The sequence below is a fragment of the Micrasema longulum genome, unplaced genomic scaffold, assembly GCF_059751315.1.
Source record: "Micrasema longulum isolate JH-2025_06_02 unplaced genomic scaffold, ASM5975131v1 h1tg002185l, whole genome shotgun sequence".
NCBI classification, from domain to species: Eukaryota; Metazoa; Arthropoda; class Insecta; order Trichoptera; family Brachycentridae; genus Micrasema; species Micrasema longulum.
The window spans coordinates 471,922-497,293 of NW_028279350.1; the positions used below are offsets into that span (position 1 = coordinate 471,922).

A 25,372-nucleotide genomic window follows, 5' to 3' on the forward strand; every position below is an offset into this window, starting at 1 on the left:
TAAACTACAAAAGAAGTTGTAAATTGTAATGAAGTGCCGAGCCTGTGCTTATTGAGTTCACAAAGCTTGGATTTTTTCAACCATTTGAGTGATACTTTGTCAATGTTGTCGGCGAAAACACCAATCAGGTACTTAGACACTTACTTAGTATCATAAACGTAAACCGATCCCAACGCCCAGCGGCGTCGATGAAAAGTTAGTCCCCCATTTAGACAATTGAATTGAAAACAATTTAAGAGTTTTTGATCAATTTTCAACAGTATTTTCGTTCGGTATGTCTGAGAAGAAGCTCGTTATAAAAGTGAATAAATGTATGGAGAAAACCACAAACTAAAATGCCAACTAATGTTTCCTCATTATATCCGAGATCTCGCTATTTCCGTGATCGTTATAACCAAGTTCGACTGTAGTAATAAAGTTTTAATTTCCCTGCATCGCTCTTTTGCTTATTCTTTTTATTTAAAACTCTTTCTAAATAATAATATGATGGGTTTATTTATTTATTTAATCTTAAAATAGAGGTAGTACAGGTACAATTGTGAATGTCCTGCGAATCTATTGTGAATTTGTACGAGAATGTGTGAGGAAAAATGGAACCTGAACATTTCGGTGTAAAAAACTGGAAAACGTAAAAATGAGATTTTACTTTTTATATAAACTATCAATATTTGTAAACTATACTCAATACACTTTTTAAAGAACTAACTTATTCCTACACACATATTTTTTCAACTTATATATAAATAAAAAATTCTTTTTGAGTAATTTTTGTTACAATTTTTTTTAAATATTTCATTGTCATGCTTTATTTTTTAATAAAATATACATACATCATAATCCCTTTTCATACCTAATGGTGCATAGGGCACTGCATTGGTACACCGATCACAGCGTATCTTGTTTTTTTTTGTTATATGAAGGTAAGATGATCAGTTACGCTTCAGTTGCCAGTCCCGGGTCTATGAAAATATTCTAGTATGAAAACATATTTTTCAATAAATATTTAATGTCGCCTACCACGCGAGACCTCTCGGGTGGTAGGCGATGAAGGTACAATAAATATTTAATGTCGGGAACCTACCATGCGAGACCTCTCGCATACCACGCGAGACCTCTCGCATACTCGCATGGTAGGCGATGAAGGTACAATAAGTAGTAAACAATAAATATTTTTTTGAATCTGGAATTGATGTTTATACAAGTAAACGTATCCACCGTTGGCTCTTATTTTAGTATACCTTTTTACACCGCGCAAAAAGAAGTTTTGGTGTATGATAAATGGGTTTTGTTTAAAAACAAATACATTGTTGTTTTATTAAAATTTACAATGCGAGTCTTGATTTATGATGATTTGTGAATTTGTGAAAGAAATTATTTAATCCCACTTCACTTGGAAACTTCCTCGAACCGAGTGTAGTTTTCTACCTTCGTGCATCGGGATATTTTGAATATAGAAATAAAAGACCTGTGAAACTTAAATCCACAAACCTGGAATAACCGGTGACCCAGTTTTGACATCTCGGGTCTCGACAATCGCTGTTTTTTTCATTTCTTTAATAAATTACAATAAATTTCCACGGAAAATTTTCATTAACAGACTTTTTATATTGTCTGTATTGTAGTATTACCACGAGAGGATCTGCTCGCAGTGCGGCGCCGTGCCCAAGGAGGCGTCAGTGTGTCTGCTGTGCGGGACCGTGGTGTGCCTCAAGCAGCAGTGCTGCCGCCAGCAGGACGTGTGCGAGGCCGTGCAGCACGCCATGGACTGCGGCGGGGGCACGGGCATCTTCCTGGTGGTGACCTCCACGTACATCATCATCGTGCGCGGCCGGCGGGCCTGCCTGTGGGGCTCGCTCTACCTGGACGACTACGACGAGGAGGATCGCGACCTCAAGTGAGTTGCCATCCTTCTCCCGGACCTCCTATAGCACGTCGAGGGCCGGTCGCATAAACAATCTATCAAACCGTTAACCTTCCGTTAATGATAACCGACGGTTGTGTGTTTTATTAACCAATTTTGTCAATTGACGGCCGCCGGTAAGTATTTTGATCGGAATTCAAATTTAAGCCATAATTTCTATTATTTTTTGTCAATTGTCTATGATATTGGTTTTTATCTGTCAGGCGCAAACAATACATTGCTCTGTTTTGGATTTAAATACATATTTTACATTAATTACAACATTTGCAATGCTTGATGATTCATTCATTACGATATACAAAACTACAATGTTTTAAGATTTTTAAAAACAGAAAAAACAAATTGATTAAGCGGAGAACGAAAGAAATTATCAAATAACATTGCCATAATGGATTTAACCAGCCAAAATCAGGTTATAACCATTATTTTAAAGACTCGTTTAACGCTACGAACATGTTTAAAACTCGATAATTGGCCGGTATATCAAATATTAGTCAAAAATGGTTTCAGGTTTAGTTATGGATGTTTATAAAACCGGCCCTCACAGAAATATCGAGCACGACTCGGACCGAGCAGTCGTTCTGTAGTAGCAGTAGACAAATCTGTATCAGGGTTATTTTGCTTCATATAAACCTAGCACTTTATTTCATGACACATGATTATGCAAATAAAGAGTGGCTTCTGGCATACATTTGTCTATGGCTCGAAATGGATTCAATTATCTCGGACCAATAATGTTCGATATTCTGCCCGTTGAAATTAAGAAAACGGTTGATTATGAATTGGGTTAAAGAACGTAAGGGAAGGCTTCAGATATACTTACATGATATAATTGCCTAAAAATGTTACACTGATTTATCTCGTTTTATTGTTCAAAACCCATATAAATATGTATTATTACACATTACACTTTGTATTTATTTCAGAGTTAAATTTTAAACTAAATTGTGATATTTTAATGTGCCTTTTCGAGCATCTCATATGCCTATGTGAGGGTCTGCTGTAACATCATATTTTTGTTTTTGGATGATAAGTAAAGTTGTGAATTCACGTCGCTGTAACATTTGCCGATTTGTGTATTATAATAATGTTTGGCTTGCAGAAGAGGCAAGCCGCTGTACCTGTCGGAAGACCGCTTCGACTTGCTGGAGCAACAGTGGCTGGCGCATCGCTTCGACCACACCAAGCGCACCTGGGTGTGGCACCGTGACTCCCTCTAGTGGACTCCGCCCCCCTCAGCTTGTCTCCGCTCCATCCCAACTTACCGAATACTGTCCCATCGCCAGACAGTTCACTTTAACCGAGTACGCCAATTTTACATGTTTGGAAAATGAGGCGTAATATTAGCTTAGCTAGGTAAATAATAAATTAATCAATTGCGGAAGGCGGGCACGGAAGTGCCGAATAAATGTGATTTTGACGCTTCAATTAATACGATATTAATATAAAGCTTCCCCTATATACGAGCGTACATACATTAATATCTATATGTATATATTGGTTACTGACGTCGCTGCTCCGCGACTATTTCTCCCCTCCAGAAGCGGAGGTTAAATATGTAAATAATGTATTTAAATTAAAATTTGGAATATTTACATTTATCCGAATATTGTGTCCTTTTTAAAGTATTTATTTTCCAGAAATTTGTTTAGTACTTTTTTAATGAATTTATTTTCCGGAAGCTTTGTCTCCCGGACTGCGAATAGTCACGGACGAGTGTAGAATACAGTGAAGGACGGTAGTTGGTCCGGTGAGGTAATGTATTATACCAAATACACTCGATTAGCGTAAGGCATCAGGAGTCGGGAGATTGGACCCTCCTTAGGTAATATTAGATTAGTCCAAGTATATTGGAGAACTGCTGTGAACTGGGACTCGGTGGGAAGTGCCGTAGGAAGTCTTGTTGTGCGATGCAATATTTTATACCGCAGAAGATTCATCATTGTTACTTGTTTCCTTAGCGATGTTGGCTTGAGTTTGTAAATTAATATTGTCAAATAAAATAATATGTATTGAATTTATTCACCCACTTTTTCTTTACCCTCCTCTCGTGCCCATCTGATATGCGCATCACTCGTCGCATTTCAGGCTGCTGTTCTATGCTACACTTTACCCAGAGTTCATTATTATAAATAAATATAGCGCAAGAATTTTCTTCACTGAAATGTTGCGTGGGTAATGCGAAAGTTCAATTTGTTTTACTAGAAATTACAATATAAAACAATGAAAAAAAATTGCATTAACTTTTTAAAAAGGTAAGTTTCGTAAGGCACGTGAATCAAAATTGTTTATTAACATACAAATTTGATATATTTTTACAATATGTTTAATATACACTTTTCAGTTTAATGTCCTTTTTTGTAATAAGACGACTTTTATTTTGAAAATCAGATGAAATATAAATGAGCATACATAAATATTTCTCCATAAGAGTTTTTCTCTTTTAAATTTTGCTTTTAATACAGAGGTTTTTCACATCAGGTAGCACGGTATCATGTTGCCAGAAAAAATCACTTTTAAAAATAAAAACACAAAAAAGTCTATACAAGCTATTTTTTATACTTCAGACATTATTACAGGCGCAGTTGGTCATACAGCCAACTGTGAAACTGGCGGAGCGGGTTCGAGTCCCACCAGTTTCGAGAAATAAATCTAAGAAAGATTTTTCTCAATAGGTCGGGTTGTTGTGGTGTATTTTTCATAACTTCCTTTCACATTCTCTATTTACCACCCGGTGACGAGCCTCTAAAATAGAGGCTTAGTAGATTATTCCTTTTTAAAAAAGTACACTCAGTCTTTTAGTGATAATGAATGGACAAAGTTCATGAAACATGTGTTATTTTAATAAATAAGGTAATCCTTACAATATAATTATGTTTGTACAATCAAATTCCATACATACTTTAATTTTTGTGAACTGTATTTAAAACTTGCCTCAAATCTCATTCAGAAGAATGACAAGAACCCACTGCAAGACAAACAAGCCAGCCAGATGCCAGCTGTCAAACTTGGCGAACTTTTCCGTGTAATGCCGACTACTGACATAAGCAGAAAAAATTAGAGATGTATCCAAATAAAATTCCTAAGGATATCAGTAATTAAAAAATAAGCTCACCCCTTTTTGGTTTTGGTAGGTGTGTGAGTAAATAAATATTAAATTTGTAATAACTAACAGAAGTATAAAAATAATGCATCGTGTTTTACCAATCTCCGCCCGCAACCGTGTTGATGGCATGGATGATAATTTCAACAATATTTTGAGTATGCCCAAATGTTAGAAAACAAGCACTCAATTTCACCCCATAGGTTAATACAATAGAGGTGGAGACTTTTTGAGATTATATTAGGCTGCCTCCATGGTGTGATGGCTAAGACACTCGACTCACGCATAGAAGGTTCCAGATTCGATTCTTATGAGGTTTTTTGGAAAAAATTATGTGGTTTTTCTCAAGCCTGGGTGTTTTGTGTTTTGTGCTGTAATTCACCACGGTAATTGGGCCTCCTGGCCTGATGCGAAAAAGAAAAAATATATATACATTAAAAATATATATATATTTGGATGAAAGTCTACGCATTCGCAGGGTTTATGACCTGTCATCGGCTGATTTATGTGATCACTTTACACATTCCGCCTATGTTTGAACATCCATATTTTTTCATAAAAATCACAAAAATCAACAGGCGAAAGAATTTGAGAAAAACATATAAATATCATTGATTTGTTTGATACATACGTGTGAAATTAATTTTATTGTTTTTTTTTTAATGAAAATAAAATACTAATAAAATAAAATTTTTATTTTGTTTTCATTCACTGGCACTGGCAGTCAGCTGAAACCTTGCAAGGCGACGGCGGACGTCTCTGGGGCCCGATTTCGTCGCGGAAATCACCGACGATCGTGGATTCGAGTTCTTTACCTGATTCTACATATATTTTTCAATACAAATCACGTAAATAGGCCGGGAGCCGAAACGGCGGGAAAATTCCAATTTAAAGGGTGAAAACTGAAAGTTGCTTCTGAAAATCTGAAATAAATAATCTGTACAACCCAGGATGATTCTTAATTGACAACATAAACAAAATTAAAATCGGAGTGCGTCGAACTTTCTCGAATCAATATAAAGTTTAACTATAAAATATTAAAATTACTGAAATAATTTTCCGAAAAAGTATGAATTTAAATTACAACGAGATTCTAATTGGATTCAAATTCCCCAACAACATCTCCTGGGCCCCGATTACAATGGGAAGTTAACATTTATCTTCAATTTTATCTACAAAGTAAAATTAAGTTTTCTGTATGAAAAGCAGAATATGCATGTATTGTTTTCTTCTAAACTCAATTATAGGTTACCGACGAAAATACTTCCATACAAATATACTCATTTTCGTACAAAAATTTTGGTTTTTCTTTATAGACAGTCGAAGATAACCCTCGTTAACTTTCCATTATAATCGAGGCCCTGGGCCGCGATTATGAACGGCTATCTTCATCAGTATATACTGAGACGGTATAAACTATTATCGATATTTATGTACGAAACTGTGTATATTTGTATGAAAATTCAAAGTATTTTCGTAAAAAAAAAATTGTAAACATATATTTTTCATACAGAAAACTTAATTTTACTTTGTAGATAAAATTTAAGATAAATTTCAACTTCCCATCAGAATAATACGTACCCAGGTGTCCGACACAATTAACACACATAAATGCAGTAGATACTCGTATTTATAGCGAGAGTGCTTTTCACATTTTGACAGATTTCGCCCTTTCGAATTTCGTGGGGTGGATTTACAAGGCCGCCAACCTCAAAACTGGCAACACATCTGTCATCTTCCGATTTCCTCCTTCCGTTGGCGTCGGGCGCTTTTCTTCTCGCTTTTGTAATTTTCTAACTTCGTGGGCGTGCTTTGACGGAAAGATGGGCAGATCAATCGCATTCGGGACAGATTTATGTTTTTGTGGGTAATTATTTAATTTTAGACTAGAGTTCTGGCGAATGAGAACGGCGACGGACAGTGTGCGCTGGTTCTTTCGATACTATATTAATAAATTGCGAAAACGTCGAGTTTTCGGAGCATTGTTTTTGTTGACATTTTACGGTTTGTCAAAAATGAAATTTGCGGAACATCTCTCAGCGCATATTACCCCGGAGTGGAGAAAGCAATATATCAATTACGAGGTGAAATATTTAGTTTTTTAAATCTGGATTTATATTTATTTCCAATTGAGAGTAGTACATTTACAGATTATTTGGTACCCATTAACTTCATATTCACACATTAGATATTTATACCGCTCTTTTCACAAATTACGTTTTTGTAGTCAACAGTGTTGATTTTTTCTATTTACCTAATATTATAATGAAATAAAAAGATTCTTCTAAATATAATTTATTTAGTATGCCTACTTAATAATTACTAACTTCTATTTAATTTTAATGCACATAAATTTATGGATAATATTGTTTATTATTGATTTACTAAATGCTATTAAATATTTCTATGTCTACCGGTTTCGAGACGTACCGTTTCGAGGTTTATATAATATTGTATATACAAATATTTAATAACATTTAGTAAAATGTTTGACCACAAAGTTAATGCTTTAATATTATTGATTTATTTTAAAAATATATTTTAGTGTTTAATTAATAACATAATTAGCATAATTGCTAATATGCTAATTATATAATTAGCAATATCTACAATAATACCAAAAAAAACTATGATTCAATACACCATTTAGTGTGAAAATGAGAAAGAATTTTAAACTAACTATATAACTGTATCTATGGTGGTTAAACTAAACTATAATGCAAGAAATCTCTAGCTTATTTACTATGCATATTCAATGTGGGTACCTATATTGTAATGTACCAAAATAATGGTATCAGTTGACGGTAGGTACCTACTTATATTTTTTTCCTTTATTAGGGTCTTCTACCAAAACATGATAATAATAGCCTACAACAAGTTACATGAATCAAAAATATTATAATAAACATAAAAACAACACAGACAGAAAGGAATAACAATATAGACACATACTATAGACAACAAAAATATATGTACAGGAATAACATAAAATGATTTTTGTAATAATAAACATGTACCCAAACTAAAAAAAATCCAACATTTTGTATGAAATTGAAATGGCACTATTAGAACAAACCCACCAAAAATCTGATGGTGCCTATTTAACAGAAAAGAGATACTTACAGTAAAATTCGCACACTAGTGTAGTAAAATACACACTAGTATAGCTAGATAAAACTTAATCACTAAAAAAATTACAACAAATATATTGTCAAAAATAAAGAAATAATTTAAACTTATTATTTCAATTGAACAAATATTACAAATCATTAAAAATAACAGTTTGAACACAAAAAAATATAAACAGAATTGATCAATAAGCAATTTGCACCAGAAAGAATTTGAGATACATGAATTAGAAAGTTTGTAAAAAACTTAAGCAAAATATCAAATATTTTTTGCCTCCCAGTCATTAAAGGAAATAGAAAAATGTGATTTAGATCTCCAATGCCTCCACATTCACAGGCATTGGAACTGTTTGTTACTATCTCTAAAGTTGCTACAACTTGCAAATATACGCTTTTATTTAGGTTCTTACTTTTTTGAGTAATTTTATTTTAAGGTGTAAATTTTATTTTTAGGAGTGAATTAATGTAAAAAAAATAATCGATAATCACCATATTATATTTAATATCAAACAAACAAGAGAGGATAGAACGCCATATCACTCTATCTTTGCATACAGACCTCGCTTCCTCTACATTCATACATCTTCTCATGCACACACGACGATTATTCCTACTCTTGACATGCCCATCTTCAAGTGTTTGATGGACTTAATCGTGCCATGTCTTTCTCGTTTTCTGCATCCACCAACATTCGCCTCGTAGATCCTTTTAGCCGTTATTTCGCTGTCCATTCGCTCTACATGTCTAAACCAACGCAGCACCCCTTTCTTGATTCTGTCGATAATGCATGTCTCAGCCTTACACAGTTCACGGATCATGACATTTGTGCACCGATAGGTGTATGATAATACATCGTTTTACTCCACATTCGCCTGAGGGATTGCATTTCGACAGCATTTAACCTACTTTCATCATCATTTTTCCAATTCCATACTTCGTTCCCATATATTAGAGTTGGCACTAGAACTCTATTGTGAACTGCTAGTTTAGCCTCCTGTGATAAACATTTGTTTGCCAAAGTAGGTTTCAGTGCACCGTTCACCCTGTTCCCGGCACCCACTATCCTTTCAATATCTTTCTCGGTCTTTACATCCCTAGTAAGATACTTCCCAGATACGCAAATTCTTTTACCTAATTCAGAATATCTCCGTTCACCCTGATCTCACATTTAGTTATGTTTTCATCCCTTTCGATCTATACATACATCGTAGACTTTTGTTACCAAGAATTGCGGGTCTTCTTTGCTGCTAGCAAGAAGCACGGCATCATCAGCACACAGAAGGCAATTAACAGTTATACCACTCATTTTTGCTCCCATTCTTAAATCTTTCAGTTCTTTCATACCCCGCATATATAATATTACTAAACTAAAAACTACCACTAAAAATACATGTATTTATTATTCTCCTCCGTGAATGCTACAAATAGACAAGTCATCATAATATGCTTTGAAGGAATCGCGAAATTTCTACAGTTCATTTTCTAATGACCTAATAAATATACAAAACATATACGTACTAAAAAAACACCTAAATAAAACAGTTCTTACAGCCCATGTGACGAGTGATATGCGATGTTATTTTATTGAATTTTTATTAAAACTATCGAGTAATAATATAAATTAGTAATGGAAATGATCAGGAGATGAAGGGCATGCTGTATGGCTGCGTGGAGGAGGCTCCGCCTGAGGCCGAGGAGAGTTCGGAGGCGGCTCTGCGCCGGCGCTTCATGACCAACTTCGAGGAAGTTTTCTTCCACTACTGCGAAGGGCAGCTCACCAAAATCAACACCTTTTATTCGGGTAAATCTTTGAATACTTTGAATGTAATTAAGTTTTTGTAATATAAGTGTGCAAACATAGAATTAAGAATAGTCCAAAAGGAGCGTAGAATCATATTTGAATACATCAGACTGTGTCCGAAAATCCCCCACTATGCCCCACTTTCGCCGCGCGCATTCGTGATGTCGCCGCGTAATGTTGCACGGTGGGAAAAAATATAATCACAACATAAATGTAAGGTAAAAAAAAAGCAATATGTTAATTTCTCTAAAGTGTTATTGTGCACGCGAAAATACTGATTGACACAACAGAGTAGATAAGTAAAGGGTTATTTAATAAGAGTAATTGAATTAATGAATCTTGAACTTAAAAAATGAAACAAATTTTATTTTACATAAAGCGGATATTTTTATGTCATGTTAAATAATATTTGATGCCATTATGTTTTAAAGATAATGTCGGTCAAATATCTACCACGGCATTGTTTAATCCGAGAGGTCCAATTTTCGTTAGTTCTCTTATTAGATGAGAAAAGTAGGGTAAAAAAATTTACTACCCTGGCAACACTAACGAAATGCCTATTTTGTTTTCTTCGACAATCTAACAGATGGAAAAATAATTAAATTTTTAAGTAATGTATTTGCTACTTACACATTTATTTGCTAATTACACATGAAATGTGATCCCACCCTGTTTCTTTAAGATACTAGCAGTATTTCTACACTTTAAAAGGACACAAAATGGCATAGTTGAATTCAAATCAGGAGTTGCGTACTGAGCGACGTCTACAAAGAAACTAATGGGTCAAAATGTAAAACTACTCTTTTATGATTAGTTTAGTTGCCTTCTGTTTGATGCTCGTATGCGGTTTCTGGACTATTCTTAATTCTATGCGTGCAAATAATAAAAAAACATTTTCTCTCAAATATTATTGAGATAATTTGAATGACTGAGAATATAATATATGCATTATATATCGTCATTGGGCCAGCAATATCTGCTGCCTACTAGTTTAACTTATTTTATCTGGTATTATGAAAGGGTTTTTTAAATTAAATGTCTATAACAGGCGCACGGAGCATGACAAAAAAGGCATTATCGTGTGTTTTTATGTGAGTAAATGTTTGATGTAAAAATTTCTCATGGGATTTAAAAAAATATAATTTGAGATCACAATCATCTTAGATAGGTATAGTTTAGATATTTTACCGGACTCCCCTATAGAATTTAATAGTTCAATTATCAGTAATATTGCTTCTGTCAGAATGAAGCGAAGTGATGTTTCTAATATCTGACCCTCGATACAATGTCTAATCTATTGAAAGTTGCGGAATAGAAGTTTTGTGTCGATTTATTCTATCTTTATTTCAAATTGCGTCTCCCAGAGAAGTTGGCAGAAGCGAATCGCAAGTACGCCGGCCTGCAGTCGGAGATGGCGGAGCGCGGAGGGCAGGGGGGGCGCGCGGGCAGGGGGGCGCGCCGCGTGCGTCTGGCCTTCTCCGAGTTCTACCTCAGTCTCGTGCTGCTGCAGAACTACCAGAACCTCAACTTCACCGGCTTCCGCAAGATACTGAAGAAGCACGACAAGGTTTGCGAACCTTATTTTTTGTCATTACTTCTAAATCCACACACAAAGCCCCTCTCTTCTCTACTCCCGTAGCCACGCCCACTTTACCTTCACTTTGAAAAATGTATATATGTTATGCTAGTTTGTAATTAACCCTGAAGAAGGCACAGTATTGCCGAAACTAGTTGGTTGTCAAATTATAAAAATAGAAGTGGTACATAAAAACAAAGTGATTTTATTTTATTTTAATATATTAAATAAATGTTCCACAAAGCAAGTGCTTCAAACATAAAAAAATTGAAATCCAGTTGCTGAACAGCGAAGTCGGCGGCCAGTGGCGCTCGGATCACGTGGAGGGGTCACACTTCTACACTAACAAGGACATCGACCGCCTCATCGCCGACGTGGAGAGCTGCGTGGCGGCAGAGCTGGAGGGGGGGGAGCGCGCGCGTGCCGTACGCCGCCTGCGAGTGCCCCCGCTGGGCCATCACCGCGGGCCCTGGACCACCTTCCGCCTGGGCCTCTTCAGCGGCTGCTTCCTCACCCTGCTCGGGGCCACTGTCCTCTCCGGTGAGCCGATCTGTAGTCAACTTGCACCATGCCCGGTGCCCACTTGTTCTTACATGATTTCTTTATACCACTTTGCAGTCCAGATACAAAGTATATCCAGAAAGTAAGTTCTGTTCGTATTTCTCGCCACTATTATGAGCTGACTGTCGGTTACGCTTCGCGGTGCTTGTTTGAAATGCCGAATAAAATTGGGAATCCCACTACTTGTGAGATAAGGTCTTTAATTAGTTTCCTTAATGAGAAAAACATTAAACCAGTCCATATTTATTAACAGATCTGTGAGGTGAACGGAGGAAATGTGATAATCAATTCAATGGCAAAGAAACGGGTGAGACAGCTCAATGAAGGCCATGATAATGTGCATGACAAGAAACGAAGTGGGCGTCCCCTTTTTACGAAGAGGGTGGCACCCTTTCATGCAAAGGGAATACAAATTTTTGCTTGTGACGCACTATGACAAGGGTCTTCAAAATGGTGGGAGTTGTGTAGAAAAATAGTTTGAGGTCTAAAGAGTTTTTTTGAATATTTACTTTTTTTCTTTAACTTGTCAAATGGATCATATATCTCGTATATCTTAATTGAGCCCCAATCCTGTCACATTTTCGTTTCGTATCGTACAAAACAAATTACTTACAGAATTAGACCCCCAGAAAGCGTAGAAAAAAATCTGACAAACTTTTACCGAACCCTGTCATATCCTCTTGATTTTGTGCAAACTCAAGTCATAACTTGGTGTTATCATTGATAGGAATTTGCGATGGGAGGCTCAGGTCCAGTCGCAAAACTCTAGGTTGAGAAAGCTGTGCCATCTATTCTGCTCTCTTACAGACATTCTGAATATTGGCATTCTCAGAAGTGTGTACTTTGCTCCGTTTCAATCCACTGAAACCTATGGATTAGCTGGCTGGGGGGGGTTGTGCCGCATCCATTTTAAAGCCTCTCATAATCTCGCAGAAATTATTATCGACAATAATATTCCGGCGCCCTCCAACGTACCCGTCAGAACAGTTATTCCAATACATGAAGGTGTTAGATATGAGAGAACTGTATCTAAAAAAAGCACTTACACACTTCTGGTCGAACAATAAGGAGAGGTCTCAGCAAAACGTCCATATGAAGTTTACCCAGAGCACGAATTATGTCATATCCAAAACCTGTACTACTTTTGCTCAGAGACATCTCTCATTTGTCGCACCGAGAGTGTTCAATATTTTGGCAGAGCTTATTAAGTTTTTAAGGACAAAAGCTTTTTTCAAGAGAGGAGTTAAGGACTGGATTTTCCTTAGTCGGAGGGATTTGAGTGGGAAACTCCTTGTTGATTTTCCGAATGTTTGAGTTTACTGTTTACCATATTGATGTCCCATATATATGTTTTTTGAAATTATTTTTTGTGTTTCTGATCCTATATTTGTGGTGATATGCTCGTGTGTCTGTGTCAACTAATTGCTCGTCCCATCTCAGCGCAGGAATTTTAGTCCCATGGAGTTGGGACTTGTGTCTCTAATAATGTGTAATAAACGACGTGTATGTAAATAAATAACACTATCTGTGGGATCGCAGGCGTGTACCACAGGGACAGGGAAGACTGGGGGACGTTCCTGCGGCTGTTCCGGGGGCCGGCGCTGCTGACGCTGAGCCTGGCGCTGTGGGCGGCCAACGTGCGCGGCTGGCGCGCGGCCGGCGTGAACCACGTGCTCATCTTCTCCCTGGACCCGCGCCAGCACCTGTCGGAGCAGCACGCGGGCGCGCTGGCGGCGGCGGCGGGCGCGCTCGCCGCGGCGTGCGCGCTGGCGCACCTGCACCGCGCCGCGCTGCACGCCCCACCCGGCGCCGCCCCTCTCGCCTTCTACCTCGTCAGCGCGGCCTTCCTCCTCAACCCGCTGCGCGTGTTGCACCACCAAAGCCGTTTTTGGCTCCTAAAAGTTTTGGTATGTTTATCCTCACTCATCAGTGAGGAAGTTCAGTACTACGAGAAATCGTGGTAAAAATTAGAGCATTTAATTGTACTGTGCAGTTTCAAAAAATAAATAAAATTAACCGCTTTGCAACGGTTTGTAGGGATCACCCGGAAATAAATGCCCACCGTCATGTGACCTACTATCGTATCAAGGACAGTGTAGAAATGAAATCACACATTTCCTGTTTGCAAAAATTTGATTATCAAAACACCCTAACTACTGATGATAAATCGCTCATGCGTACGGATATTAAACTCCTGACAGTCAAGAAAGTAGTACATAAAATCAAGTCCCCACTAGGAAGTAAAGTGAACACTGGATAATATATATAAGCGGTAACATCCTCAGTTACGACATGTAGTTTGGACAGCCTCAGACAGTTCCAACATGTAGTCCAGTTCAGTGCTCAGTGATTCAACATACACGGTATCTCTCTCTGTCACTCTGTTTATACGACATATAATAAACACACATCAAAGCATATTATTTTCTTCTGTCATCTCCAACTGGGTAGGAGCTCCCATGCATCCAAGTGCAATAATTCCTACAGGTATAAACAGGTTGCATAAGTAACCACGTGTTTGCAATAGCCAATAAATTATAGCAACCGGCAACAGGTTTCCATTTTCTGGGATAGCCAAGTTCTTCAATGTTTATGGTTCATATTATAATTAGATCATGTCAAACGATGTCGTAGATTGCCCGCAAGTCAGCAGCCCGTACAATAAAAGTCAGTTGAACCCATGTTTTCTTCACTTCTTGTCAGTTATGTTTCGCCATTCAGATATGCATTTTGTTCATTCGCCCAACAGAACTCGCGACGGCGCGGGCGGTTTAGTTTCGACGTTTCAGGGGAGATTTTAAAAATTACTTAAAAGTCATAGCAATGACAATACAATATGTAAAAATAAAATAGATTTTTTAAACTTAGATTGCAGTCTATTAACAAATAAAAACCACTGAACCTTCTCGTCAGTTTTGTTCTTATTTTGTTTTTATATATCCACCATGTTAGGTTTGTTTATTTAATTAAACAATAATAATTGCACACAAAATGACAAGCCGACTATTGTTTCAGGGTAGAATAGTCATGGCGCCATTCTTCTATGTGGGCTTTGCCGACTTCTGGGTGGCGGAGCAGCTCACTTCTCTCATCCCCGTATTCCTCGACGCACAGTTTGCCTTCTGTTTTGCTTTCTTCTCCGCAGACTACTGTTCCAGTACTCCGTGTAAGTTAGTCTCATGAAACGATGTTAGTTTTTAACATTTTATGATACTCAAATGTTTTTGGTTCCATTTTATATATCCAGAAATGTTATATTATTTATTGTTTCAGCATTTACTTTGTGGAAAAACATTTTGAATTTATTTCAAATAAAACACTTTGTAAATTTACTTTACTACAAAATTAAACTTTTGCATACGGTCATAAATAAAAGGATCATAATGAAAAATTTACAAAATATTAAAATACAAAAAAAAATTAATTCAGAGAAAACTTTAATTAATAATATTATATTTCAAAATGCATCACCTCTGCTATCAATATTCCCCATAATTAGGAAAACCCCACCCCCTCCACCACACATTGCCTTCCCCCTTCCACCCGACCCTATCAGTATCCAGAAATGATGTACAATGCTTTCATACTTCCACACTTAGTATATGGATTAATAATATGGTCGTGATGTAGTAAACAAATGCAAGAATCCGTTAAAAGAACAATGAATAAAGCGCTTAAAGTAACGTTTAATTTTAATAAATATACTAGAACTACAGAATTAATTTACGCAGAAAAGATAAAGCTAATATTTAAAATGTAAAAGAATAAAATAAAGACAAATATTAAATTTAATTTTAACTACAATATACATCAAAGAAATACAAGGGCGTCAAATAATTTAACTAGCGAACAACCTAGGACTAACAGAAAAAGAAACAGTTTTGTATTTACTTGCAGCAATAAAGTTCTAGAATTCACTTTCTAATGACCTAAAAAATATAGAAAACAAATATGTACTTAAAAAACATTTAAATAAAACAGTTCTTACACCTCGTGAAGAGTGATATGTGGTGTTATTTTATCGGCTTATTATTAAAACTATTGTGTCAAAATATATTATATCCCCTCATACCAGCACTTTTGCTGATTGGGAATATTTCGTACAAATAAAATATTAAATGTAATGTGTAAAGTTAAAACTATGCATTTTGTCATAAATAAATAAATCTAATCTAAATCTAAAAGTATGTTTCACTTGTATTTCTTGTCATCGCAGTTCCAAGCGTACGCGGTGCTTACCGACCCCAGCGTATTGAGAATAAGTTGACGCCATTATGAGTTAGCTGATTGTTGTGTACGCTCCGTGGTGCTTATTTGAAATGTCAATGTTTTATTGAATCTGTCGAACGGAACTTACACCGCAAGACAAATAAATTTACGAGTTCTCAAAAAAAACTAAAATTGACATATAATGAATTATTCTTGATATTTAATTAGTTTTTTTTATATTGTTTGACATATGTGATGACTACTCGTTATTTCAAGGTTAAAATAAAAAATCTTACTCATGAATTGTACTTAGAAATTGCCATTATATATCAGGTATCAGATTACCCGAACCTTAGAGACCCATAACGGTTCATTTATGGTCGAGTGTTTGTGATGGAATAATAAAAGACATGTTATTTTTTAATTCATATTTAAGAAGTAGGTTCTTATCGCTTTATTTTAAATTAAAGTATTTTACATTTAAACATATTTATAACATTTAAAAATATTTAGTACTTAGTGAATTCACCTTTATTTTTTATAACATGTAAAATTCTATTATTTAGAGAAGCGTAAAGCGAATCTAAAATTTCTGATGTTATTTCTTCTTCCCAAACTTGAATTAAGTTTTTTTTTAATTCCTCAATGTTTTTTGATTTTTTTTCCCGACTTTTTTTTTCATAATCGCCCATAAATTTTCTATCGGGTTCAAATCAGGGCTATTCCCGGGCCACGTCAACGATTTTAAGCCAATTTTCTCCTTGAATTCATTGATCTATAAAAAAACAATAAATTATTTATCATGTGGTCACAAAATGCATTTAAAAATATATATATTTGTACTCACAGTGCGGGCTCTATGGCACGGCGCAGAATCGTCCTGAAAAATTGGGTCCGCGGTATACTGCGTAATGTCCTCGATTGTTGGAATAATATGTTTTTTTAACACTTTTTTGTACTGAATGGCATTCATCGTACCCTGTACAAAATTTAGAGGTCCTAAACCGTATGCTGTCATGCACCCCCAAATCATCACGTAGGGTGAATGTTTAACGGTTCGAGTGACGCACGACGGATGATATCTTTCCCCACGTTTTCGTCGAACTATCTTTCTGCCGTCTGGACCAAAAAGGTTGAATTTTGATTCATCAGAGAAAACAACATTTTGCCAATCCTCCAAGGTCCAATTCTGGTGCTCTTTCGCCCAATCCAGTCTAGCCTTCTTCATTTTGTCCGTGAGTAATGGTTTCTTTGCGGGACTCCGTGCTTGGAAACCATGCTCCAACAGCCGCCTGGACACTGTTTTTACTGAAAATGTTGATGTGCTGGTAGACTGCACCTCTGCGTGTATTTCAGGTGCCGTTAAAAATCGATCGCGCATAACAATTTTTTTTATTAAGCGATCATCTCGGGCAGATGTCACGCGCCCCCGTCCGCTTCCTTTTTTCCGTTCTATGGATCCAGTTTCTTGGATTTTTTTTAATAAAAACCTCACTGCACCTTCTGAATACCCAACTCGACGAGATATTTCACAATTAGATATGTTTTCTTGCGACAATGTGATTATTTTGGATTTTATCGCAATCGACATTTGCTTTGCACTTTCCATGATTGTTGTGTTATGTTCACTCAAACGCGGGTAAAACAAGACTGTTGAGACATTTTAAAATGTAAATATTGTAGAAAGGTGACACATAGTGTCCTTAATTTATTAAACAAAAGAAAGAGGTATCGATAAAGGATTTCTTAGAAAAAGGGTTCAGTAAAGTCAAGGGGCGCGGTAGCAGGTAAACTCGTAATTTTTTTTGTCTTGCGGTGTACTTTCTGAATATACCTCGAATAATACATGTGTGGGGTTCATAGTCCATGATCTATGTCTTCTGTTAATTCCCAACCGGGGTAGGAGCTCCACCAACCCTCAGCAACATAATCCTTCACATGTATATAATGAATATTTCAGCCTGGGGCAGCGGTATAGTGGCGGCGCTGCCGGCGTGGTGGCGCTGTGCCCAGTGCGCACGACGACTGCGTGACACGGGCGAGCCCTCCCCCCACCTGCCCAACACCGCCAAGTACGCCTGCTCCTTCCTGCTGCTGACATTAGCCTCCCTCGTGGCCTCCTGTCCCGGTAGGAAGTTATCCGCTTGAGATGTTTCTCCGCATTTTTCATTTAACTTTGCTGTATAAACATACCTTGATTGATTACAAATTGATGAAACTGCAGTGAAAACTTATGAAATAAAATGAAAAGTTTTTATGTTTTGTTATTTTCGGGGTTTAATTGTAAAGAAATATTACATTCTCGCTCAACTAGTTTTAAAAAATTGACTGAGAATATTCTCGCACATGCGAAACTGAAGAAAGACACTAGTCTTTATGCACAGTTTTGGGAAAGAGATAGGCGCTTTCATTTTATCCAAAAAAGTGTTGAAAATATCAACAAATGGCACACATTAAATTTCCTACAAATGAAATCACCATATTCATGCTGACTTGTCAATCCACCGTACTCACTAACCTAACCCGACTAGCGCAGGCTCCAAAGCCAGCCTCAGCGAGTGCCCGTGGCTGGGAGTATGGCTGGCCTTCGGGACTCTGGCGGGGCTCGGGGGCTACGTGTGGGACGTGCGTCGTGACTGGGGGCTGCTGGACTCCGCCGCCCCCGGAGACACTCCCCTTCTGCGACAGGAAACTGTTTACACCTCTACGGTTAGCCGTTTGTTTGATTTTTATTTAGTATTTACGGAATATTTCATTTTATCATAAAATTATATAAACATAACGGTCTAAAGACTCTGTTTTGATATTTTTTAGGCACAAAATGATTGCTTTTTCATTGTTCTCGTTGGTATTTGACTTATGCCAAATAAAAATGTCTTATGAGAAACAGAATAGTAATTATCGCAATATAATAATTTTTTTAATGACTTCTGAAATTTTAACTTCGCTACATTATATATTGGTCTGTTAAGTTTTTCAATGTTTCAATTGAGTAACCACACCGCGCCGCCTCCTATTTTCCAGTGTACTCAAACCAAGCTCCCAAGTGGTCCTCGCATGTTTTATTACTTAGAGAAACTACTACTTATTTTGCCCTTCCCTGGACTTTCTCCAGCAACTCTTGAAATAGGGACTCCAGAGTTGGTAGGTATACTCCAGGAGTGGACGAATATACATTTTATATATTTTAAGGAACAAGTCGTGGGTAACGTGGCAGAATGTTTTCCTTATTAGGTATAGAAGAGAGGTAGGTTTGACAATATGTGATTCCCAAGTGAGATCTCAAGTTATCACAACTCGGAGATCTTTGTGAAGTCAGTGACTTGTACTCGCAGTGCTTGTACTTGGTTTCCATCCACGGTATAGATTTAGATGAAATGTTACATGTTGATGTTTTGATAGTAAGTTATTTAGTTATTGTAAATAAAAGGTGTATATGCAATTTTAAATAAAAATATATTATAAACTATATGGATTGTGTCGGGATATGATCCGGTGGATTAACTTGATTAAATATGATTTAACTACAGTTATTTAGAATAGGAAAATATCATATGCTACAAATAGCGATTAAAATACAATAAATGGATTTAGAAAAATTAATTGTATTTTCAAAATCAATATGGATATTGCGGAGAATTGGTTTCATACATAACTTTAAAAGATATGTCCCTATAAAAATGCGACATGTTTGAGCTTGATAATTGTGACATCAAGCAAGATTCATGATGATGTTCCATTAAAATTTAAATGGTCACAAAGTTCAAAATTTACACGAATCGTGACGTATTAGGGACGTAACCAATGCAATGGATCGTTTTTGTGGGAATTCATAATCATACATTTTTAAATATCTTTTATGCTACTAATAAGTAGTAAAATAATTTTTTTTACTCGGTAGTATATCATAGACCCTTATTAATTTAAAATTGTAAAAAAAAGTGATATTTCCCTATTATGCAGGTTATGATTATTAAATATATGCAATTTATTTTTCACCGAATTTACAATGGTTAATAATGTAAGCATTATTTACAATTTAGAGATTAAAATTTAAATTAAATTAAACTGTCTGCGTGGAAAAGAAAATGATTGTGCGATGTTCAAACATGGCACAATTTTATCAATAATAATAAAATGAAAGATTCCTATAGCCGCTTTAAAGTATGTATATGCAGATTATCTCAAGTTTATTTTTGCTGCAAATAGAGCTTCATTCTTTTGTTTACTACATTACGAGACCTCAGGAAATTTCAGTACTTTGAATTGCATTTTGAATCAATTGTTTTTATTGCCGAATCTATCGGAAAACTTGAGATAAAAACAGTCTCAAAGGACTAAATGTGATGTTTGACTGCTGCAGTGGTTCTACTACTTCGGTCTGGTGGAGGACCTGTTGTTGCGGCTGTGCTGGGCGGTGGGAGTGTCCCTCACGGAGACGGGTTACCACCGCGCTGATGCTGTCGTCACTCTGCTCGGGGCTCTGGAAGTGTTCAGGTACGCCCGCTGGAATAGCATAGCTGCAACCCATACTGAGGGTTCCGCAATCTGTTACTACAGATTAGATAGACAAACTAGATTCCTCATTATTATATATTTCAAATTGGTTAAAGGAAATGGCATTTCTACGGTATCGGATTTAATTTTCTTCGAATTACCTTTAACCACCCATGAACGGAGTAATGATAGTAATACTTGCAGATATTCTGAAGAATGGGGGTTAGTGCAATTTAAGCTACTGACGTCACCGTGACATACGTGCAGATAACAATGTCAATAATCTGTTAGTTTGGAAACGTTTCTTCCATAGTTATGCGCCCTTCAGGTATTATATTATGTTATTCAAAAAGTAGTTTCATATTTTGTCGTAAGATGGGGTTGAACTTAATTTTCTCTGGCAACGCGGTACCGATTTTGACAAATAGGTCCGCGTTGGAAAATAATATTTTTAATGAAAATAAAGCTATTTTGAAAACGAATGTGTCGAGTGAGGAAATTCGTGGTATTTTGAAGTTTTACTTCCTGAAAGGCAAAAATGCATCGCAGGCCCTTGAAAAAAATTGTGCAGTTTATGGTGACGATGCTCTAACAATGGTTCAAGAGGTTTCTTTCGGGAAATCATCATCTTTAGATGCACCTCGCTCTGGGCGGCCCATCACGGAAAAAATCGACGAAATAATGGGAAAAGTCTATGAAAATCCACATGCGACCACTCGTGAGATTGCTCAGGAGTTAAGTATTGGTCATGTAACTGTTTTAAACCATTTGCATTCCGCTGGATTGGTCAAGAAGCTCGATAAGTGGGTACCGCATGAACTGAGTGCGACAAATTTAAAGGACTGAATTTCCGCATGCAATGAGTTGCTGAAAAAGTTCAAAAACAAGCAACTATCGAAACGAGTGGTCACTTGAGATGTGAAATGGATCATGTACGACAATTTCCGGCGGAAACGGTCGTGGAAGAAGCGGTCAGAAGCTCCAGAAACAGTCGCAAAGCCAGGATTAACGAATAAGAAGGTGATGCTATGCGTGTGGTGGGACCACAAGGGTATCATCCACTATGAGCTGCTCCAGCCTGGCAAAACCATTGATTCGGATCACTACTGACTGTGAAAATCACTTGTCCCAGGTTTTTGCCCACAAATCACGGAAGTTCCATGAGGATGGGATCATGGCTCTACCAGATGGAAAAAGACCATCGATAATAATGCGACAGTATTCGGATTGATTCTGTTTTTTGAATAAATAAAAAAATACATTTGAAATAACTTTAAAAATACTAAATAAATTTTTGAACCACCTATTATATTATAAAGGTCCATAATAATAATAATGGTTAATTTATGTTGTAGTGATTGTTCCCTTTTGATTTGGTAAAAAATTTGTCCAATGTTCTTTTGGGTGCTGAATAAAATATATGACTATAAATATGTTGCAGGAGATTCATCTGGAACTTCTTCCGTTTGGAAAATGAGCATCTCAACAACTGCGGCAAGTTCAGGGCAGTTCGGGACATCTCCATAGCTCCCGCAGACTCGGGCGACCAGGCAGCCATACTGCGACTCATGGACTCGCAAGGAGATCCCCAGCACGGGGGCCCGGGGTACTTGGCGCCCCCGCCGAGCTGACATGGCGAAATCGGCATAAGGGCAGAAGTGGAAAAATAATCAAATCGTTTTTTGATGTAATAACTTATATTTACATATAAGTTAATAATTAATAAATACTTGGTACACTTCCACTTATTTATTTGACTAATTAGCGCTTTCACCCCTCTAATGGGCACCAGTCTGAAGATGCCCATTATATATCTATACATATTTGGATAATTTATACTATCGCTATCGCCATTTTTGTGAAAATCACCTCAAGGGCGCTGTACATTAAATAAATATCCCAGCACGTCTTGCAGCTACAGTGCGCATGGACTATATAAATCATAATAAATCTAGCCCCTTTTTACATTTTTTTGTTTTATTTTATTTGACAATGAAGTTTAAAGTTTAAGTGATATTTTAAATAACAAAATAAAAAACAAATTTATTAGAGGGTGAAAGTGCTAATTGGTCAAACAAATAAGTAGAAGTGTACCAAGTATTTTTAATTATATGTAAATATAAGTTATTACTACATTAAAATCAAATCAGTTTCGCATGAGCGAAGTATGAACTTGAAACATTTTTTTGCTGACAAAAACTGGGCTACTTTTAAAATTTAAAATTTAAAAATTAATTAATTAAAAATTTTCGTAAACCATTTTAATGAGGGAGATCAGTGTTTTTTATATATTTTTGTATATTTGTTAATATACTGTCAAACTAGGCCAAAATTAAAAAAAATTGTTTATGCATCAGCAAAAACTGCATTCATTCGTTTATAAAATCTCATTACAAAAATTTGCATTGTGGTAATTAATATAGATTTAACATCGAGTTTAGCTTGTTTCAAATTACATTCCTTTGTTTATTCTCTATTCTTATTATCCTATACATATCTACTTATGTGGCATCCACAAATTACCTTCAGGATTCTCTGTCGGCAGCTGACTCTTGCGCATCCTTCGTCGAGTCATCGGTGGACTAGAGATCCCGATGCCGAGCGAGGTTCTCGGAATCCATATACAATATGTGATCCGGTTCCACCTTTGTCATTATTGAATCTCAATGTGACTTGCAATACACAAAAAATAGTAGAAGCACTATATTTCATGAAATTAGAAAGATAGCCAAATTTAAATGCCAAATGATTATGTATTAAGTAGTACTTTTTGTATTTTTATACTATTTTTAATAAGTCTAGAGACTTACATATTAGGCACAAATGACATGATAATGTGTTTTTATTTATATATTATTTTATGTTACACTTACCGATAATAGTATCAGTTTTATAAAATATCTGAAATCAGATTATCTAATCTGATTTCATGTTTTATTCATTTCTGATTCATATCTGAAAATATGTATTATGTATAGGCTAGTCAAATGAATGTTTTGCTATCAAATTAAATCTAGTCACTAGTTAATAAGTCTCGGAAGTACAAAATAAAACATTTTAATTCATTTATTATCAATTTTTATATTTTTTAAATACATTTTACACAGTCAAAATATAATATTTAAGGAGGTAGGAATTCGCTGTGATTTGTAATACTAATTATATAATGGAAACATTCCACTGTTAATGGTGACTGACGACGATCTTCCAGTTTTGTAATTATACTGCATAATACGATATATTTATGTACAAAATACTCAACTTATTTAAGTTGAATTGTATCCGTCGGGTGATTTTTCAGAAGACTCGCAAAATTAAACAAATCTTAAAACAAAATTAATATTTGAAACACTCACCTCGTGATTTCCAGGTTAAACGAATTAACAATGCGTATATATTATTTATGTTTTTAATCGTTCAAATTAAAATAAAAAAAATGAGAATTCCTGTTCCGAAACTAGTAAGCATATTTTAATTTTAATTTGCGATTTTTTTTAAATGCAAACAACGTCGACGGCAATCCATCGCGTAAGTCAAATTGACCACTTTAGAAGAGAGCGAAAAAAACATTTATTTGAATGTGTGTTCACTAAAATAATGGCAATATTTTTTTGTTAACATTTAAATCTTACTTTACAATCAGGTATATATTTTTCTTTTTTCATAAGCGATGTTTGAATACGACTCGGCGGTGATATTAGATATGCGGTGATGGATTGCCGTCGACGATAAGCGGGCTTTAATTGTCAACTGTGCTGAAATTTAGCGCAGGTAGATAATTTTTTTGAGAAATTACTTTATCTATGCTGCTGCGCTTACGATAAACGCATTAACTAAGGTTTTTGTCAAAATTGAGTTATTACATTATGTGGTATCAGGAAAACGAGATCTACAACTTTCTCAAAATGACATTTCATGATTTCTTAATTTTATTGGTTTTTCAGTTTACATAAAGTTCCTGAGTTACAAGCAAAATAAAAATAAAAACTTTAAACGCGTTTTTCTCAAAAAGCGTCTAACCCTAGTTGATGCGTTTATCTCAAGTGCAGCAGTATGGGTGTCAAATAATGTTATTTTAAAAATTAATAATGCGGTACTTTTATGCACAACTTAACTATTATGTTCATTTGGAACTTTCGAACGAATACAAATATTTATTATTTGTTGCACAATGAGGTGGATTTGAAAATTTTCATTTATAAATTTTCTTTTTGAACTTGAACCGAACATCTTTCAGAAAAAAAACTCAATCCTTTCTTTAAAAATGTGTAAAACTTGTTTAGAAATTCTTTATTGCGTCGGTACCATAAACCTATACATGGTATATGCACATTAGCCAACTGATGCTAATTGTCATCGTTTATTTATTAAACAGAAAGACACAATTTGACTTTATCTTTATTAGTAGTAAATAACAAACATATTTATATAAAGGTAATTTCTCTATAATTCAGAGATATGCAGTGTAATTTATTTTTGTTAACAATAAATAAACACATTAAATGATTTAAGTAGATTTTTTTAGCGTCGTCAAATAAAAATGTTTAATATTTTTCAAATAAGTTGATTTTTATAA

The 25,372-nt window shown here is 35.7% G+C and overlaps 2 protein-coding genes across 2 annotated transcripts in view; both read left to right on the forward strand.

Moving 5' to 3' along the window:
- The window catches only part of Ubr3 (Ubr3 ubiquitin ligase), an 81,053-nt gene extending 77,111 nt beyond the window's left edge, over positions 1-3,942 (forward strand). The window contains exons 25-26 of the mRNA XM_088239561.1: positions 1,623-1,894; positions 3,024-3,942. Of these exons, the coding sequence (XP_088095687.1) occupies positions 1,623-1,894; positions 3,024-3,141 (390 nt within the window). The 3' untranslated portion in view covers positions 3,142-3,942. The remainder of the gene's footprint in view (positions 1-1,622; positions 1,895-3,023) is intronic.
- Positions 3,943-6,830: 2,888 nt separating this feature from the next.
- Positions 6,831-25,137, forward strand: LOC148272806 (solute carrier family 53 member 1-like). Its single transcript, XM_088239550.1, has 10 exons — positions 6,831-7,108; positions 9,794-9,953; positions 11,318-11,520; positions 11,808-12,069; positions 13,630-13,997; positions 15,106-15,256; positions 18,260-18,427; positions 18,836-19,008; positions 20,663-20,796; positions 22,238-25,137. Exons 1-10 carry the CDS (start codon positions 6,926-6,928, stop codon positions 22,425-22,427), a joined length of 1,992 nt encoding a protein of 663 aa, XP_088095676.1. The 5' UTR covers positions 6,831-6,925; the 3' UTR covers positions 22,428-25,137.
- The last annotated feature ends 235 nt before the right edge of the window (positions 25,138-25,372 follow it).

Coding starts and splice junctions, on each gene's coding strand:
- LOC148272806 (XM_088239550.1), top strand. CDS start 6,926: ATGAGAACGGCGACGGACAGTGTGCGCTGGTTCTTTCGATACTATATT. Junction 12,070..13,629: donor CGGGGCCACTGTCCTCTCCG/GTGAGCCGATCT, acceptor GTGGGATCGCAG/GCGTGTACCACAGGGACAGG. Junction 13,998..15,105: donor TTTGGCTCCTAAAAGTTTTG/GTATGTTTATCC, acceptor CTATTGTTTCAG/GGTAGAATAGTCATGGCGCC.